The sequence below is a fragment of the Aythya ferina genome, assembly GCF_964211825.1.
Source record: "Aythya ferina genome assembly, chromosome: 3".
Taxonomy (NCBI): domain Eukaryota; kingdom Metazoa; phylum Chordata; class Aves; order Anseriformes; family Anatidae; genus Aythya; species Aythya ferina.
This window is the reverse complement of record NC_140298.1, coordinates 94,726,545-94,747,781: the sequence shown is the minus strand read 5'-3', so window position 1 is coordinate 94,747,781 and position 21,237 is coordinate 94,726,545. Positions and strand designations below refer to the sequence as shown.

Sequence of the window (21,237 nt, the reverse complement as noted above, 5' to 3'; positions counted from 1 at the left end):
GATTTATTATTTTTTTTCCATAATACATAGTTATTTTATTGTGGAAAAAATAATGTCTGTGCATTAAACCAGCACAGATTAGGTTCCCATAAAATCTGTGTTTGATAACTTGGCTTGTAGATATGGTACTGGTACTGGTTATGCATGAGCTCAATCTGAATAGAAAAGCAAGCAAGCAAGCAAACAACCATTAAGCCTTTCCAGAGGGTTTGTCTCACCCATCAGTCACTATGAGGAGTACAGAGTAAAAATATTCCTAGCCAGAATACACTTTCTATGGCACATTTGTATACTAGTTGTTTTAAAATGAAGACAACAATGACAACAAAAAAATCTGAATACATCAGAAGTGATAAAGAAGTGATTAGGAAAGAATTTGATGTTGACTAAGAGATCTTGCAAAGAGTCTTTCATGTTTCAGGCTTGCTTAGGCAGATATGAAAGGTCACAAGATTGCAAGTATTCAATTAATACATTCAAATACGTTATCCCTTTTTAGTAGGGGTGCCCCCATTTTCTTCACTTTTTTTTTTTTTTTTTTTGGCAACTGCAGATGCCCAGCAGCTCATTGGTTTACTATCAGTACCTCAGCTGAAAGATAATGACTTTTTAAAATAGACTCGCAATCACGTGAACACGCTCTGATAAGCAGAGTTTGGATGAGAAAAACAACTTCTGAAGTGTGCACTTAGGTAGCTATGAGGGTTGAAACAAGCTGATCATTTAGAATTTGATCTTTTGATGTGAACAGGCATATTTCTTGTGGCACTGTGCCCTTAACTAGTCTTATGAAATTAAGAATATTTTTCAAGTAGGCAGGTGCAAAGATATCACAGCACAACGTATTTTTGCTTTTGCGTGATCTCAGAAACTTTACAAAAATCAACTAAAGATTTAATTTTTTCCTAGGTAATCATAAAAACTCTACAATTTCATGTGAGCAAAATCTAATTTGCTTTAATGGGACAAGTACACAGTCTGCTGACATAGCTGTTTGCAAAAGCAGTTCCCAAATTCCTGACACTTTACCTCCACCCACATAGCATTCTCCCATCTTTTATTTTACATACACACGCACACAAACACTCTTTCTACAGAAAACATGTCAAAAGCCTCTTCATCCTGAGTGCTCTGATGAATGTTTGAGGTTCTAGTGGAAGTGTAATGAATAGGAAATAGCTATGTTCTATGTAGCAGACAAGGAACTCTGAAGCAGGCATGATTTTGTTCTTTGTTCCAGAAATCCTCAGTGTAAGCACTTTTGCTGTTGACCAGAACTGCTATGGGCCAGTGCAGCCTTAAATCTTTTGTTGACATATCACTAGTAAGAAGCCAAAGAAAAACACCTAGCAATTACTTCAATCTATCTGTGACCATGTGCTTTCCTGAAATGCTTGGATTTGCAAGAAGGAGAGAAGCCCATGACAACCCTCTTCACTCAGAGGGTGGTGAGGCACTGACACATGTTGCCCAGAGAAGCTGTGGATGCCCCATCTCTGGAGATGTTCAAGACCAGGTTGGATGGGGCCCTGGGCAACCTGACCTAGTAGGTGGCATTCCTATGGCAGGGGGTTGGAACTAGGTGATCTTTGGGGTCCCTTACAATCCAGGCCATTCTGTGATTCTGTGATGATGAACCCCACAGTACAGACACCTCACCTGCAGTCTTCTGACTTGTTTGTGAACTTCAGGTGGTGCTGTGGGTCACTACTGCCTCTGATAGAAGGCAGGTGCCGATGAGCGTTGCAGAGCAAAAGGTGTTCTCGCAAATCTACCTGAAGTTCTGTGGTTGTCCACTGAATGTACATCCTCCACCCAAGTCCTCAGCTTCAGGATTTTTGTGCTGATTGTTTTCCCTGACCCTGGAAGGTCATATCACCACCATTACATTCAATGAGTAGGTGTGACGTTTCTGGCTAGGAGAAAACTTTTTCTGAAGGAAAGTTTCAACTTTTGGCAGTTTGTTCTGTGATGCTAATTGAGGATGACATCTTTCAAAGTTTGTGCTGAAAATTGTGTCTAAGAAAGAGAAAGCCAAAAATAGTTAATTAGCTGATAGGTGGGGCTTTCATTAGCACTGTAGGAAACTTGGAGTATGTTTCCATCTTGGTCTTCAAAGAGAGACATATTCAAAACTATTCTGTCCATCCTTCTCACTGTTTCCACTAGTCAGTCCTTCCTGGATTCAAGGAACCTTCCAGATTAAAAGTGACTAAAACCAAATATGTTCTGTTAAAGGATTTTGTTCAAGCAAACTGACTTATGCAGAAGAAAATACTTAAATTAAAAATTCCTGGTCCACTTCAGAACTGCAAGGGAGATGAGATTTCCTATGTATAATGGCAATACAGAGTCAGCTGAGGCAATACTACATGCAACAAGCGCAGTGTTTGGCTTCTTCTACTGAAATTAAGGCAACATTTTAAATGAATGAAATGTTACCAGCTACCAGTATATCTGGTAATTTCCTACAAGGATCTTTTCTGGGAAGCAGAGAAAAAATACCTCTTGTACCTCTTGGTACAAGAGGGCTTTTAAGGCACTTCCAAAAATAACTTGTTTCATTTCCTTAACTTTCCAACTTTTTTCTCACTGCCAACTTCTGGCTAGTTAACAAAGAAGACCTAATAGTCAGGGCAGATGCAAAATCAGAGAGTGGAGCTGTAGGACATGTACCACATGAAGTAACTGCCTTTTTGATAGACTGCATTTGTCACATAATATATTTCCTTTAAAAGTTAGAGAAAGGGCATTTCAGAGAAGAGGACTGATCCTGCAGGCACGTGTGCTTTGTGTTTTTCCTGGAGTGGCTGAGCTCTTCCACTGAGCTGCAGCCTCTGCTGCAATCAAAATGTTAACTGGGTAATATTTGAAAGACTGAGCTTCTAATCACTTTTTTTTTTTTTTTTTTTTTTTTTTTCCCCTCCCTTGATGAACCAGAAGGAAAATGAAAAGACAGAATTTGACAGAAATAGTACACTGACAACCTTTTCTTAAATACAAACACACACACACATATATATATATATATATATATAAGAAATATATATGTAGAAGATAACCTGAAGCTTTAGTAAAAAGCATGCATAACTACAGTTACATTGCATTGCAGTGGGACTTACAGTGCTAAGGTTTTTAAACTTTATTTTTTTTTAGTTTGAACCTGGATATGTTTCTATATTTGTAAACCTCTGAAACTGCTCACGAAGCATTGATTATGAAGCTTTTAGATTGCACATTGCTTTGTGCATACAGATGTGAAAATATTGTTTAAAAATGTTTGTGATTTCTTAATATTATTCACAGGAGTTATGTAGTCTCTGGGATAAAGTATGCTAGCAAGTTATTTGCTGAAATGTAAGAAGGAGAGTTTTATTAAGTCCAAATCTGTTTATGATCTGTAAATCTTCCAACTTGTCCAAACATTGGGTGAGAAAGTAATACATGAGCTATAGGGTCTTTCTTGTAGAATTTAAATGAAGAATCTGTATTTGATGGCTCATTTAAGGATCTCTGTTAGTAGAAGTTGAAACTTTAAATAATATCTCAAAACAACAAATGGATAACTGAAACACTTCAAGTTTTTTAACTTTTAAATTAACTTCCTCATTTATATAATTTGAATTGCCATATTCATTTCCCTCTGAAATGCAGTTTTCAGGACATGGATGAAAAATAGAAAGCAATCTCTGTTGGTAACAAACTGTGCATATATAATGTTATTTTCCAGCACATTTGAAGTTGACTCTAACTTGAAGTTGAGTCTGTGGTATTGAATCAAACTCTTGTGAGCATGCTGATAAATGTTACTTCTCTATTACTAATAATGACAGAAATAACATTTAGTTGGCATCCAAGATATATTTATGTCCTTTTCAAAGCTAAGACCTCATCGAGAAATCACATCAATTTCCGCTCAGTTCCTAGGTAAAATTTTACTTATTTCAAGTAACTCTCAGCAAAGAACTGTCCAAAGTGATAAAAATAAAAATCAGCATGCCATCTGAAGCCTTGCAGGACTTTCTTCAATCCAGGCATTTTAGAATATAGCAGTAAGCAAGAAATGTTCTCCTTGGATTTGCTGGCTCTGCCCTTAGGAGACTGCAGAGTCACCCATCTGAGACAAAAGGAAGAGAGATCTTTTTCAGATGCTACAATAGAATGTAAAACTTACAATTTGAAGCATGGGGCATGTGTCTTTACTTTTAGCCTAATCAAAAACATAATACAAGATAAACGTGACTTAACAACACTTAAAAAATATCAAAATGCTAAACTGCCGGACAAGAGGAGAAAGAAAACATCCCATGTCATTTATATTAATTATGTCTGCTAATGGTAACAACTTGAAGGTAACTACTTTTCCCTGGTGATGAAGGTAGTTTAAGGATCTGTGTGGAACATCTCAGGACTGCTGCCAGAATCAGCCTTGGTAGTACTAAGTTTATTTTCAACTATTATAGAAAACATGGATTTTGATATGCTTTAAGGTAATTGAAATGTTAAATCTCCCAAAATGCAGTTTTGGCTATAAACTAACTCAATTGCTTCTTTAATCGAAAGCTATGATTATTATATTCATATCTTCCTTTGATTGCTTAGAGTGAAGGTGCAACATGAAGTAAAAATGAGTATGAACAAATCTGTTGAATCTACACCCTGTCACTATATGAAAAACAGTTTTATATTACATCACCACATCTATTCTTATGCTACATGTTTCTGAAGAAAACATTGCTGGGATGTAAAAGCCAATGTACAGACTTATTTTCATTAAAATTAAATCACCTCCCCCTTTTATAATGCAATGACCTTTTTGATTAGTTCATAGTGTCTATAGAGACATTCTTATTTATATGTTTTCATTTGAAAATATAAAGTATATTTTGGAAGATAACATTGACAAAGTTTTGCTCAAATCTGGGAGATTCTCTGGCATCAGTAGCATACTTTCAAGCCCAAAACCTGGATACACTGTTTTCTCACTTCTCTCAAGGTCTGCTTCAGACGTTGCAAACTCTACAGGTGATAACTTAAAGGTAGTTTGCAAACTGAAAATATAAAAGACTGTGTCTGAGAAGCGAAGCTGATTTATAAAGACAAACAGAGGAAGGAAAATGTCATTGGTCAGGTGTGTTGGCCAGATGTGTTAATAAATGCTGTAATACAAGATGAGTTAGTTGACACTGGCATAGTGTCAGGATGAGTTAGTTGACATAAGGCCAAGAGCATAAAGCTAGACAGAAGAAAAACCTGATTATGAGAGTAAACGGCATCATTTATCTCTCTGTTCTGGCAGCAATATGAATTGCAAGGCAAAATCAGAACTTTACTTTGGGTAAAGATAGCAATCTGCATGGGATCATCCTAGCTGTGAAGGGCTTCTTGGCTGGACTCATAGAGGAACCTTGATAGATGCCATATTTCATCCCTGAGCAAGAAAATCAAACAAGCAAAAGTTCTTCTAAGTTAAGGCTAACACATGTTAATTAGGCATATTTTCATCACCAGAAGTAGTCAAATAGTGTAAGGTGGATGTAACATATTTGCAAACACTTGGTGAAGACTGAAGTTGTGGTTAGCCATGGATTTCTAGAACATTTTAGAGCCTACAAGGTTGCAGGCAGTTGATCAGGGCTGCCCAAGAAGCCTGAGGCAGATCAGAGCATAGAAATCAGTTTGCAACCTGCCTGGGTTTGTTAGCTAAATAAATTATGTTTGTTCTTGGTACAAAATGTACAGTCTGCTGTAGAGAATCTACATTCTTTTTCCTACACTCTAAAATATCTGAGGAATGGTGCATGACTATTCAGCTGAATGATTATGCCAATGTACAAAACTCGAAATATTTTTTCTTAGTGAAACAAAGTCAAGTTTGTAAAATGACAACCCTTCACACAAGCTCTTTTGTTGGAAAAAAAAATCAAAATAAACTGACTTAATTGGAACAAGTGTAGCTATTCTTCCAAATAGATAAAGTCAGATGAAAATGACCCTGGCACAGCTAAACACGCAGTATTCTTGACATCTGGGAAAGCTGATGTTAAATGTTTAAAGACAGCTGCTTTTTAATGATTAGCACTGAGAAGAAAACAAAATCCTAAGTATACCATCCTCTTCTGTGAACGTGTGGAAGAAGCAAGCATCTGTTCAGCTTTACCTTTGTACATGTTTGTAGCTGAGAGCCTGAATAATCACGCTTTGTAGCCAGCATTCTTCTGGGCCCACACAGGCCTACTCAGAAAATAGCTAGTTAAAAGGACCTCTGAAAATCGCTACTGAGAAGAGGGAAATATGAGCTCTTCAGTTTTGTCACATGCATTTCTTCACTGCTTTTTGAGGTTCCTTTTTTATTTTTCTCCAAGCTGTGTTATGGACAGCAGACTGGGGAAGGAGACAGTCAAATTACCAGCCCAGTGAGTTTTATTAGCGAAGGACAGGTAAGAATGCTTGTAGATAGGCTCATGGTGATTGTGATTGTTTGATAAATTATTTGCACAGGTGACTGAGAGTGTGGTGTGGCTTCTGACATAAAGCCTATTGCTGATTATACATGATGAAATTATCAATTTTTTAATGATCAAAATACCAACTGCCTCCACCTATGATTGGTTAAAAATTTAAAAAGAAAATTTAGTGTCTGAAGGTCCAAAACAGGCTTTGTATCCTTATTTTACCATCAGAGATAACACCTCTGTTTGATTCCTTATGGAAAGGAGCTGAGGCATTCAGGCTAACTGGTATTATAAGGCTTTCGCTGCTGCCTCCTGGAATGGCAGCAGGTGAACTAGAATTCCTCAGTCTGGTCATATGAGAGTGGGTAAAGACTAAGGTTTTAATTTACACTTTATGAAGTCTGTGAAACCATCACTTTTTAAACTTATTATTACTATAATTGAATTTTAATTTCTATTTATTTTTAACTATTTTTCTGGCTGATCAAAAACCTGACAAATCCAGGTGCTGGATGGCCTTATGGATCTGGAAAATCATATTTAAGAGTATGTCATGATCAACCACTGAGAAAACTTTACAATGTTAAAGCCATACTATTCTCTGTCATTGATATGTGCATGCCAGATGCATTTCTTTTGAAAATTTAAGCTCTATAGCTCTACATGTTTCCTTATACACTTTGGAACCCTGCTCCAAAAATGTAACACCTTAGCAAAAGGAATGCCTAGACACAAGATATTGTGGTTTGGGAAGGGATCTATTGAAAATGTCATGCTTCAGAGATTTAAAATAAATGAAAATGAAAGTTTAGTAATAAGGGCAGAGTCTGAACACAGGAGACAACTTGATAGAATCTGTGTTGCCAAGAGCAAATCGCATCAACCTTTTCTTTTCCCCTGTCAGATCAATTATCTTTAAATGATAAGTTAGCTTCCAATTAAACCCAGCTTGGTCAAAACGTTTTAACCCTCAAAAAACCCTTACACCTTGCAGATTTCAAAAATTAAAAAAAAAAATAATTAAATCTGAAAAAGCTATCCAAAAATTAGACATAATTCTACCATTGTTTAGCTAATAGAAGTAACAGAGAGGGAAAAGAGAGGAAAAGGAAACTTTTGGTGAAGAAAAGCTCCAGATGGAGCATTTAGGGGTGGCAGACAATGACAGGAGCTATTAATCTCAGGAAGAGAGAAGAGGCATATCCAAGTCACCCAGAGACAGGTGGTCAAAGTTGGATGATAAGGGTGTTTAGGCTCTGAAGTATTATGGATAGAACAGTAACGAGACTGTTGGTGCTGTTGTGTATGCTGAAATACTGCTAAAGTGGTCTTGCTAAAAGAGATTGGCAGAGAAGCATGGAGAGACCCGTCATCCAACACATCCTCATCAGAGTCCAGGAGGGATTTCACACACAGCTTCTAACTTGGAGCCATTTAAAGGACACCTGCAAAACTTAGCTGTTAAATAGGGTTGTAACAGTCCTTCTTCAGCTGTGTATAAACAAAGCAGGAAAGCAGTTCTTCAAAAGTGAGCAGAAACATTACAAAGGTGGAAAATGCTCAATCTTACCTGTTGTGTCCAAATTACTACCAAGCCTCAAGGGTAGGGTTGAAGACCAGATACCAGACCTGGTACAGCTTATGCAAACTCGAGAAATATACATAGTGCTGCAAGAGTCTGTAGGTAATCTAATTGAAGCATGAGCTGTCTAATCATACAGTTATTATGTTGTTAATTCCCTTTTCCTTGACAGGGGGGCAGTTCGGAGGAGGCATTTACCACAAGCAATGTTTATCAGAATACATTTTATTACTCCAGTTATTACCGTCAATAGAAGGAGGTTGGTAATGTAATAATAATTAATAAGAATCGTGAGGCTGTTTTTATTAATAGCAGGTGGCTGTTCACATGGCGCCTTTACCTGCTCAGCTGTGTCTCTGGTACACTTGCACGCTCATTCAAGGCTATCCAGCTGGAGATGCAGCTGCGAGGGCAACCTTTTGTGCAGGTGTAGAAGGTTGTTCTATGCCCTTGGCTTCTAGGTGAGGTCATGAAGTTACTCCAGGGGACCTTTGTTTCTTCTTCTGTGTGTATAACCCCCCAGTCTTTGTCCACATAGCATTCCATGGCCTGCTGGGATGAGGTCAAAATTACCCAACTTGTTCACTGTTGATGTGACAAGTGTGTGCTGGTGGCCTTGGGCAGGCTGGACTGACTCTTGGTATTCTGAATGCATCAGTTCTTGTTCATTCAACAGGACCACTAATCCTCTGAGGCTGTCATTTTGGGAGGGACTTTCATGTAATAACTTTTATACCTACCATCTCTTCAACCTACTGCACCTCCCCCCCCGCCCCCCCCATCAGACTGTTTACACAAATGAACACAAATTCACATGTGCACAGGGCTTTTATGTCAATTACTGGTCCAGTTACAGTGATATCCACAGTTAAAGTTCAAGTGTTCTAATTAGTGGAGGTCATTACTAATAATGATATGACATAATTAAAACCTACATACACTAACTTTCTCCTTTTATACTTTTTTTTTTTTTTTTTCTCTCTGTGTTATGACAAACAGTGGGGATTTCTAGTTGTTTGCAGGGAGGTGCATGATGTTAATGGTGGAGTTTACTTCCTCTGTGCATTTAATCCACTTTGATTTATTTTTATATGTTTGCTAACGTACATGTTATGTGTTTATTTTGTCATTTATCTTTCTTCACTGGCCAGCAAATGCTGTTATATCCAAACTTTACTGTATGTGCTATGTTTATATATATATATAAAGCTGGATACTGCTTCTTTGTTTCCTTTGTTACCCTTAATATCAGTACACAAGACCGCATTCCTGTAGTGAGCAATAACTTATTATTAATGGTTTATACTTGTAGCCCTCGGGCCCCTATCCTGTACTTGTGCTTTCAAGGCTTCTGCTATTATCTTGTGCTTGTATTTTTGGAAGGTTCTGTTAAAATCCCCTGTTTTTCTTCAACAGCCTTCAAGCTATGGTTTCTGATAACATAACACCTGTTTTATTAACACACATATTCTGTTCATGGAGTCACCGAATAGTTCACTGTACAAAGATAATGGTCCATTAGAAGACACAGGATCCACACAGACACTGATGTGATACTGGGCAGCACCTGCTATCAAAATGTATTGCTTCCAATGACATCTCTGGTGTTTTACTGAAGTCGTGCTGCAACATCTCTTTGTAAGGAAAACTGCTAAGGTGCTTGTTGGTGGTGGCAGCACCAGATGGGCTCCTCTGGGCTTGGTCCTCCCATGGTAGTGATGGCAGGATGGACAGGGTCCAGCAGTGTGGTGGGGAAACTTCACCATGTGTAGGTGAGGTTCAGTGCTGGCTGGAATCTCTCCAGCCCCCATCTGCTCAGACACCTCTAGGAATTGAAGCGCAGGTGGCTGATGCATGCTACTGTAAAACTGAAGTCCCTTGTTAACATCATCCACCAAGACCGATCTCTCAGCTCTCACAGATATAAGGAGGGATTTGGATCTATTCCCAAAGCTTGACTTGAAAATGACACCTGCTTTTAGAAACAACTTTTGGGAGAAGAAAATAAGGACAATTATGTCATACACATTAGTGAGACTGTGCCCAAAGACTTCTGTGAGGATGACAGCAGCACTCTGGGACTCAACAGATTCCTAGGACAGCAGAAATTGCAAGAAACTTTTATAACAGCAAATACCATCAGTTCAGGCTAACTTTAAATTTCTTACTGAATAATTGAGGTGAGAACTTCAATTTTTGTGACGTTATTCACAGAAAGACTGAAAAAGTGAGTTCTGTTGTGCCTCACTGCTGCTATACTAATGTGACTAAGCAGGCTGCAGACTTTTTGTTGGGAAGGAGAAGTATCATGGCATTGTACAAGCACATAAGAGTATCAGTGTGTGTGAATGTCTCTGTGTGTGGATACTAGTATGGATACTCTTCACAAAAAGTCATACACCCTAAGAACTTGTAAGAATCTTTGTTCAGGTGCAGGTACTTTTGTGTCTCTAGAGGCACTGGACTTGGTCTGAAGCCTCCCATTTCTAAGTGTGCCTTCTGACTGCTAAGGTTTTTGATAACCAGTGAACGTACATGCCAGACAGCACCAGGTTTTTACAATTTTCTTTTGCAATCAGCTTTTAAACTTTTTCATTCTACTTTTGTCAGTCCCTGAATGCCTTCTATGCAAGACCAGATGGCAAGTCTAGCCATACTATAAAAACCTGTGCAAAAATCAGAGAGACAACATTTCTGGGTCATTTCTGATTGATCTATACAATGAAATGAATGCAGGACAGACAGAAGGGAACAGTGGTAATATGCTGAAACGGTAGCTGTGTGCAGTCTGGTGTGGGACTGCCTACCTGGAGCTTTCTGTATAGATGAGGGACTAGAGCATCTTGGGGTGCTACAACAGAGGTGTTTTTAGCTTGGAAGATGTTGCTTCCTAGCTGTTTTAGGAGACTGGCACAAGTAAGGGCTTTAAGGATGTCAGTGGTACATAAAATATGACTTGGAGATGCAGGTTGCCTTGAGGTCCAATGTCACCATTTAATCAAACCGCATTTAATTACATTAATTAAATGTAACAGGCAAGTTATATTACTCCCCTTTTGCAACAGAGGAAATTAAAGGTTATCTTTACTTACTTTTCACTTTGCTCAGCTGTATCTGTGTAGACCAGTATGAAAGAGTAATTACAGTTGTATAAATTCTGCCAGGCTGAAAAGCTAATTAAAATTATTACTGAAAAGAAACATTTCAGCTGAATGAACTCTTGCATTGTGAATAATAAATGACAATTTTATACTATTAGTCATTTGCTCTTTCTAGTGTTTTTCATGCATTAATTTTCAAAAGATATTCATCTGCATGTGAGTTTTAGTGTGTGCTGCTATACTGAGGGAAGCTAAGTGTTTTGTTGAAGGTGATACAATAAGTACATATATAGCAGAGCTAGGAAATGGTGTGGGGAACTTCTTGGACCACAGCTGTCAATGGGAATTTTGGCACAAACTTCATCGGGGCTGAAATTTCACCCCAGACTTCTGGAATGGCTTTAGCTTTTCCCCTGAAGTTTCACAGATATGAAGCTGGTGTTCAGATGATCATCTGCTGCTGTTTGTAAAAGGTTTCAGATAAACTGGAGCTCATATTACACAATAATCAGCTAATCTGTACTGGGCAACTGATAGATACAGTAAATTAGGATAGGAAAATCTGCTGAAGATTCTTACATGTCATTAAGTGATTCATTTATACCAGATTAGCCTTGTTCTCAGTCTACAGGACAGGACAATATCTGTTCTGTGGTCTGACTTTAGTCTGAACATAGAAAAAAAGTCTAAGAACAGTTTACACAAGACAGACGTTTTTGGATGGCCCATCTCCAGGTTGGGCTCACTGCTTTAGCTGTGCCTTGTGTGTGAAAGCTATATTTAGCAGGAATTTGGGGCATGTGAATTTGTGCTCTGACCAAAGCAGGACATCAGTCAACGTATTTCTATGTCATGTTGCACACATTTAGTTTTTTTTTTTCCCTATTATTTATGACTATATTTTCTTTTCTGTCCTTTAAATAAATAAGCCACCTCAAAAGGAAGTAAGGAAGTACTTGATATTTCAACAGTGAGGTTTTCTCAAGGTATCATTTTATTAGTGAAATGACTTGTATTAACAAATCAGTGGAAGAAGCAGTAATGTGAACCAACATATTCAATTTCACTTTAGCAATCTGTATTCCAGAAGGAAATCCTGGCAAGCAATCACTGACAATGGGACCTCAATTTAAATTACAAAATAGGCAGTGTACTGAATGCATATAGAGTATGAGAGAGAATAAATAGAAGTGTTCATTTGTCTTCATAAGGTACCCAAGACAATAAATATGTGCTCTCCAAGTAAGGACTGTAGATGCTGTGGTAATAAAAGCAATAATTAATATAATTTAATTTTCTACCCTGGGTCAGCTGTAAATTGATGGTATTAATTAAGTGACAAACCTGTTGACAACGGCAAACTGATGACATAGGAAGTCGTGGAAATCATTTAAAATAAGTTTCTCCTTTTAAAACTATTCAGCAACATATTATGCAGCTGTCTATAGCCCCCTAATGGATATTTAAAAGTTAGCTGTATTAAACTCTCTAATTTATATTCTTCAAAGAACTAAGTAACATAAAAGCATACACTTAAAGCCAAGCAATTATGACATTGTGCATAAAGTTGATTACATAATATAAACCAGAATTCATTAGTATTAAATTGAATGCACATTGCAGATGCCACCATAACTATATTGATTCAAGTGAATTAGAGCAGCAGGGAATATATGGCATTGAATTATTTCTGCTGTTATTATTGGGTCTGAAGAAAGGACGACAGTCTACAAGATTTCATAGATTTTTTTTTTATTTAGAAGATTTCATAAATATATATATATTTAATTTTATTTCTCTATTATTTACCTCTGCATGTCAGAATAGCTACCAATAGATGCAGTTAAATATTGAAGGTCCATTGTGTTCATTTCCTTTAGTTCTTCTAGGATAGAGACATCAGCAAGAGAGATACAGTAAATTAAATGAGTATATTAAGTATATGAAAAAAGTGTAAAATTCTTTCTCTACCTGAGGAAAAAAAAGTCAAAAGTAGCATGTAAAGGTTCCTTTTGCATCACATTGTCCAATTTTTACTTTTTCCTTCCTTTTTTTTTGGAAGAAATAGAAGAAATAATTGAAAACTAAAGGCCACAGTGCTAAAAGCTAAACATTTAAAAATAAAAAAGGGAGAAACTTTCTCTCTCTCTCTCTCTCTCTCTCTCATTTGTAGCATTACCAGTTAAAAAGTATTAAAATTTTGAAATGTAAAAGTATTTTAACTTATTTTTTTTTTAAATCAGAAACATTAAAACAATCACTTAAAACATATTTTTAAACAAGATTTTTTCTCTTTTGTTTTCCCTTTTGGAAATATCTGTGTTTTCTAATGAGTATTGTGATATTTGCTCATTGCCTAGGTTTCTGTGATGCAACCTAGATTGCATGACCAGTTTTACCTGCTAGGAGTTCCTGTTTTCCACTCTCTGTAAGTGAATTTAAAGGGAGTGCATTTCTGCACATTGCCACACAGTATCTGGCAACATAAAACTTTCCAAAATACAGTAATTCTACTTGTTGGTTTAGTTTTCTAAACTCCATAAGAAATAGAATATACTAAGGGAATGTAAATACTGTCATGACACCTTTCAGCTGAAAAAATGTTCTAGCTTGCACATCTTTGTATATGTTTTTCAACCTTAGTTTTAGCTTTCAACCCATTTTGATGATGAGTTCTATGATGTGTTTAGGCCAAATACAATAAGGTTTTCTTCATGTATCCTTTAATTTTTCCACCAAAGCAATAAAACTGGAAGTGCAGGATGAGACATGGTATAGAATTAGGGTCTGGGAATTCTGGAAATGTGCTCACAATATATCGTCGTTACTATGTAACAGTTAGGGTCTTTGTAACTTGGTTTTTCGTTCACATTTCCTCATTACAAATACAGAGATACAGTACTTGGAATTTGGCAATGCTAAAAAATTTGATTGTAATTTTCTGTAGTTCTGTTTGTGTGGTGCTAGCTATTTGCACACTTTTTTCTTTCTCTCTTCTTTTCTCTTTTATAAAGAATATTTGTTGCTCACACGAGTGCTCATAGATACAAAACAGTTGATGTCAAGTATCAAGTAAGAGCACAACAAGAAGACAAGGTAGAGAAAGGAAAATTTTGTAAAGATGGCTGAGGTAGAGTCATTAGCAGCATTTCCTGACTAGAGATGGAAGATGAAAGCACAGCCATATATCTGGTGGAAAGCAAAGGCCATCTCCAGCTAATTTCAGTGGAGATTTAGGTGCTCTGCAAGACCATAATGGGTAGTGTCAGCTGTAGGGTGACACTCATGCTAATATGATATGTGCTCCTGCATGGGTACAGGTAAACCTGCCTCTTGAAAAGCACCTTTGGGTGGTTGGATGTGTCCCTTTGCTGTGCTGCAGGGACTGGCTTTTGCTAGTTAATGTGTATGTGCTTGAATACTCGTATACTCTGTTGTATTAGGAGTAAGGACAAGGCATTTAATGTGCCAGCTATTCCTATTTAAATATTGTGCTGCTGGTTTATGAAGAGCAGTGGTCAGGCTTGCATACCATAGCTGCTGAGAGAAAGACAGAGCCATGTTATTTCTCTCTCGTGTAAAATATCACAGCTCTTGGTGTCATGGGGCATTTAGCAGTCACCCTTCTGCTACTGATTCAGGCACTCCTGTGCTTGGCCACTTGGATGGAAAAGGAGGAAGTGGAGGGAAGGAAAGTAGATGGCTCAGTCCCTGAGCCCTTGAAGCACACACCTCTAACTGGTGCAAGTCTGCAATGTAATGGAACTTACTGGCATGAGTTTGTGAATACAAAAGCCAATTTCAGAACTGATGTAGCTACCATTTACTCAGATTTTTTTCACTTTCTAGGATCAAAATACCTTATTCTTTCCAAATTAGAGGTGGACACATGGAAATTCATTCTGGATGTGGCTCAGAGAACTGGGTTCTTCTCCTAAATTGTAGAGACAACAGCAAATGGTAAAAATAACCTGCCTCTGGTTTACACAAGTCCTCCAGGAGACAGCTGTCAGTGGAAGTAACTAATATTTACTAATTTAATAAAAAAAAAAGAAATATGTGTCTATCATTTTTAATGTCCCAGCCATAAGACTGAGTCATATGAATGTATTCATAATTCCAATGCATAATTGCTATTTACTTATAGATGCAAATTGCAAAGAAGCATAATGAGAACCATAGCTCTCCAATTTGCTTCTCTTTAAACAAACAAGCCAAAAAAAAACAACAACAAAAAAAAAAGTGTTAAAGCAATAGTCCTGTTTTTCTGCATGATTCATTATAGTTCAAGGCTCTGCATATTAGGGTTCCTTGAAAAAGCAATTAACTTCTATAGGCTTTGAACCAGAAGTTAAAACAAAACACACACACACACAAAGCTATAAATTCCAGTTGGTGTATGTGGTTAAATGGCCCAAAGAAAATGGGGGTGAAATGCTTTCCTTGAAGCAAAATCCATCCTAGGTGTTACTCAGAATTGGCTGTATTTGTATTAAGAAATGTAAACATGTTTTAGTTTCTTCTAGCAGAGGTTTTCAAATTTATTATAAATTATTAAGCAAATACTCTAGGAGTTATATGATGCCCAGATACAGAATATAATTACTTTGTCATTCTACTAATGTGGAGTTGAACTAAGCAACCTTGAAATGAATTGAATATGTTTTTCTTTTTTTTGTATGGAAAGTGGAAAGAATAATGAATTATTGAACAATTCTTCTCCTGTCTTCTGTGCTACACAATGAGTACATTGATTGGTATAATCAAAGCAGATTTTTTTTTTTTTTCTGTGAAAAAAGACCTTAAATGCATTGACTTGATATAAAACCTATTGACCAGTATAGTTAATAATAGACCTGTAAGTTATGTAGATGAAGTATTTCATGTAAGTGCTATAAGTTATTTCAGTTTAGACCAAAGTAACCTGGACAAACTGACAAAAATGTTGAACTAATTATGTGTTTTGCAGGTCACTTCTCAAGAATCTGAAACCAAACCATTGACCTTCACATTTGTGCCATCCATTGGCCGACTTCCAACTCATTTTGAGGTTGTAGATGTCTCTAAGTTCCTTGTGACTATTCCAGAAGAGCCAAAAGATCTCAGCAATCAAGAAATTATAAACAAGGTAGAGTTTTTGTTTTGTTTTGTTTTGTTTTGTTTTGTTTTTTTCCATTCTTTTGAAGATTATGGAAATTTTTGTCCTGAGCATCCCTGAACTAAAGTTCTTTCCATTGAACTATGCCTTGGCTTGTGCTTGGTTTTATTTACCAACTCTACCAGAGATGCAGAGTTATTGTGCAAGAGCCTATTTTGCTGTTAGCAGAACTTACTTCGGAAGAAAATCTTTTACCATTTTGATACTCTCCTCTGTCCATCATGCAAAACTGTATTCTTGGAAGAGGAGTGAAGATTCCTTCCTGATCTTCATGAGAGCAAGGGCAGTGTGTGAGGAGTGTTATCACATGGAAATCCACCAAGAGTTGGTCACTAGATCCTGCTTTCAGCAAATGCCAGTGCTGCGGTTTCCAGCTAAGGTGCCAATCCCTTTCATAGCTGTGTACTAATGCATCAGACATAGAGCAAACATGCTTTCTTGGTTTTGAAAGCTTGTCCTCATGATTTTATGCAACAGTGAAACCAACAGCACAACATTTCTGGTTCTCCTGCCACAGTGTTTGTTATTCCTTTGCCACTTCACAACACCTACAGCCTCTTATTTTATTCCATGCTATTTGAAAGGAAACTGGAACCCTCAAGTTAATTTGAATGCTTTGTGGTGATTTTGCTCTTGTGTAACAGCTCCTTCCCTGAGACATCAGTGGAGCTGCATTTCTTGGTGCTTTTCCACATAGCAAACTTTTCACAAGGGTTCATCGTCCTCTGACCTGACCATATGCCAGCATTTTCAGAAGCCTCTGTGACTGAAAAAGTGTCAGGTCTGGGCAGAGAATGGGTGTATTTGAAGACACATGCACTGAAATATTGTCCTCAAGATGTTTAACTCATTAGATATATTTCCAACCATTCAGTATTGGTTTTGCTATAAGTAGTACCCTGGGAAACGAAGAATTGAGTACTGCTGACATCTGTCACCCTGTGTTTTAATATGCTGCTAGGCAGAGAAAACTTTCCTGACAAATGATGCAGTACTGAGACCTTCATAGCACTGGACACTCTCTTTTCTGAAACACCTAGAATCTGGACAAAGTTTGAAAAAACACACAAAACCATCAACCAACCAACCACAAAATCCTCAAAACCAACCAAACAAAAAACCACTAAGGGCCTGAGTTTTAAGGTATCTCCCTGTATGTTCCAATGTATTTCTTTTTAAAGAACTGAGCTCCAGGGACTCCTGGAGCTGTCAGTGGAAATTTGTTGTTACTACTTTCCTCAAGCAGGATGCAAATTTGAGCCCCATCTACAGGTTTTCTCTTGCAGTACACAGTATTTTTATTCTCTCACTTGATTCCTTATTTAAGACAAACATATTTTACTATGGCATTTTTAATATTGTTGATTTGCATGTCATATGCCCAGGTTGCATTACTACTCCTGCTCTCATTCAGTGCATGCTTGAGAAGTTGCATATTGGAAGTGGAAATATGAACAAAAAATTTGTCTGTGCTGAGATGCTTAAACACACAGTAAAGCTCTCTGACCTCAGATTCTCTGTCTGCCCTTTTGAGAGAATGCCTTGGATTGAAGGCCTTTGTTCCTTCATTAATATGTATAGGTTTTGTCCCAGATTTGTCTGCCAGAACCCTCTGAGGAGCATTGTCTGCTCCTGTGGATCCTGCAGTCAGGATGCCTTCCCATCGTGTCTAGTCAGGTCTGACAGCTCATTCGGCTTGATTGCACCCTCCTTTTCAGTTCCCAACCCAGCTGCAGCACCATGCTCAGGCTATCGTTATGCTGCAAGTCCCCTGTTGCTCCCTAAGTCGCAAGGAGGCATCTCCCACAGCATTGGGAGCTTGCTGGGCATTGGGAGAGCTGGAAGCTCTCTATGGAGCAGTGCAGTAGCCTGTTTCTGCTTAGATCAAGCCCATATTCTTCATTCTCCCTCTGCACGTTTGGTAGCATAGTGTCAGCCATCGTGGCAAGCCAAAATTCCTTCTCATTTTGGGGGACACAAATAAAATGCATCTAACTGGGATCTTTCCCTTTCTATCTCTTGCAGTCTAACGTAGTCTCGAATGAGCAGTCCTTGAACAGCAGTGTCAGGCGAGACTGCGTGCCTGCCATCCATCCAGACAGCACCCAGACGGTTCTCCAGTCCCTGGAGTGTAACCCAAGCAGAGGAGAAATGCAGGAGAATGACCTTTTTAAGGCTGAGTTTATCCTGATTACGGACTCCGGTGATGAAGATGAAGCAGCCGCTGCCTCGATCAACATCCAACGGCCTTCCAATGGCTACGGTCCCATCAGCGCCCAACTGCTGGCTACATCCCATGTTTCCCCCGGCCCAGAGACAAGAAAGTCTAGTGATGGGCATCTTCCAGGTGCTGGGCTTTCCCACAGCACCGGTGATCAGCAAAAACAGCAGGTAATCTATTTCTTTTCTTTTTTTTTTTTTTTTTTTAGGTTCTTGAGATAGCTGTGACTTTCTAAATCTTTCAGGATATGGACATTGACCTTTTCTGTAAAGAAGCTTGGCCAATTTATTCTTTAATTTGAAGTTTTGTTAGCCATTTCTGTAACGTTTGTATTCTATGGAGTCATCCCTACCCTTCTGACTTACTGCCTCTCCCTGTAGCATTGGTGCACAAACAAAGCAGGTCATGCAGATCTATTATTCTTTCCTTTCTTTCCTTTAAGAGCAGCTCATCATGACAGCAGGTTAATCAGATGGTGTTAGATTCCTAGCTAGACTAAATTGGCTAAGGTCATTGAAATCAGTGGAGCCTGTAGATCATTTGAATTATTAGCACCTGACTTCCTGGGCCTAATTTTTCTCAGCAGCTGCTGCAGCCCTTTATGCTAGAGAAAGAGGCTATAAAAGTGTTATTATTCTGATTGTTAGTACTGATTCTGCACAGGTGTAAAGAACTAATGAAGATGAAAGGTCTGTTTTACATTGATCTTTGTGGTGACACATTTATTGATTTATTGAAATTTCAAATCCTCAATGGGAAAGAGGGGAAAAAAAAAGTCTGAAATATTTCACTTTTAAAATGAATGAATGGGATTTACTGCATGAAAAGTTAATGTATCTCATCTAGGAAAGAGCACTAATAATTTTTAAAGGTGTATACACAATGGAAAAAAAGCAAAATAGCAACACCCTTCTCCCGTGGAATAAATTCAGATATTTCCTTTGACCTTAGCTAGGTTTCCAACAGTTGAAAGTGCAATTCTTCATCAATATGGTAAAGAGAAAATACTGGATACTTCAAAAATGAATAAGGCATTCTTCTTAGTGTTAAAATACTTGTGCTACTCTTTTTTTTTTTTTTTTTTTTTTTTTTTTTTTTAATCCATCAAATTCAGTGCTGATTTTTGATAGAGAAAATTGTGGAAAAGAAATCTGTTCTGGTTTGAGCTTCACAGCATTATGAAATATTCATTTTTTCCTGGAAACTCTCAGTGAATAAGTAAGATTTTTTTCCTGAGGAAGATGTAAAGGCATAGGTAAATCTGTGTAGGGGAAGCAGTTTTTAAAAGAATAACGGTCCCAGGGAAATACAAACTTATTTTAGCAACTTTAAGTATACAAATTCTGCAAGACTTAGCTGGGTGGTTTCTTTAAAAGCTACTACAAAAATTGCATGGACTTTTTGTAAGACTGCAGAAAAAATGCTGGACTGTTGCCTTCTTCATTTTTTGGTGACTTGACGCATAAACAGGGATCTGTTTGGTAAAGAAACAGAGCTTAGGGATATGGTTTAGTGGGGACTGTTAGTGTTAGGTCAGAGGCTGGACTCGATGATCTTGAGGTCTCTTCCAACCTAGAAATTCTGTGATTCTGTGATTCTGTGAAAATACAGGTTGCATAGAACAAGGAATTAAAGCTTAACTTAGTAACTATTCACTATAGTTGAATATAGTGACTAGACGTAGTATGTGACTAGACGTAGTATGTTATCCATAATATGGATAACACATATTTCATCATTATTCTTAAGTCAGAAATCTTCAAGACTTAGTACTTCCTTGGTCTTAATTTTCTAAATATCTCTAGCTGTCTCTATCTCTTCACAGGAAGAGGATATTTCCACTAAGCTGCTTTTTACTGATGTTCTGATTCTTCAGTGTTTTCTTAGGCACCCCTCTTTCTGGTTTGCTATCTAATAAAACACCGTCAGTTCAAATATGAAAGAAAATCACCAAAAACTCATATAGCTGAATTATTTATCTAAGCAGTCCAACGTACTCTAAACAGGGGCTACCTTGTCAGTTCCATGACTACAAAGCCAGTATCATGTCCCATTTAAGAGTTATTGCATACAACATTAAGTTCATTTAGAAGCATAATTAGGTTTAATAAACAATTTCCTGTTGGAAATGAGAAAAGCAAGGATCAGCACTGAAGACCATTGTGTTGTACAGGGGATCAGTCTGAACCACAATGCTCCTACAGCTCCATTCACTTCTGACTTCATTTAGAAGAAAGAAAAAAAGAAAAATCCTTAAAAATATTGAAGCTTCTATTGTTCTTTGAGGTGAAAAAGGGATGACTGATTTTGGATAATGCCATTGCATATTAAAATATTTATAGATATATGTGTATGTATATATAAAGTCATTCTGGTCACATTTGGGACTTTTTCTTCATAGTTTGCTGTTTAAATACATGTAAATAAATAATATATATATTGATTAAAGAGAGTCTAGCCACATGACAGAGAGGCAGACTGGCTCTTGTCCTTGGGAGTGCACCCTTTGGGGTAAGGGAGATGTAGCTGTTCCCTTGAGTGCCAGGGAACACTAACTCAGCTTGAGAAACTTCTCAACTCCCTGTGGGGAATCAATATCCAAAAGGTTTTTTTAGCTTGTCAAAGTCACTTAACCTTCCTCTGTGCAATGCTTGTCATCTGTCTTGGTTTCTCCAGACAAATCGGTCAAGACCCTCTAAACTTCTGCCATAGCCAAGAAG

At 37.6% G+C, this 21,237-nt stretch overlaps 1 protein-coding gene across 9 annotated transcripts in view; it reads left to right on the top strand.

The window, feature by feature from the left end:
- The window catches only part of MLIP (muscular LMNA interacting protein), a 123,630-nt gene that overhangs the window by 34,218 nt on the left and 68,175 nt on the right, over positions 1-21,237 (top strand). For all 9 annotated transcript variants that reach the window (XM_084515313.1, XM_084515308.1, XM_084515311.1 and 6 more), the window contains 2 exons: positions 16,108-16,266; positions 18,322-18,687. In XM_084515313.1, the coding sequence (XP_084371439.1) occupies positions 18,448-18,687 (240 nt within the window). In that variant the 5' untranslated portion in view covers positions 16,108-16,266; positions 18,322-18,447. The remainder of the gene's footprint in view (positions 1-16,107; positions 16,267-18,321; positions 18,688-21,237) is intronic.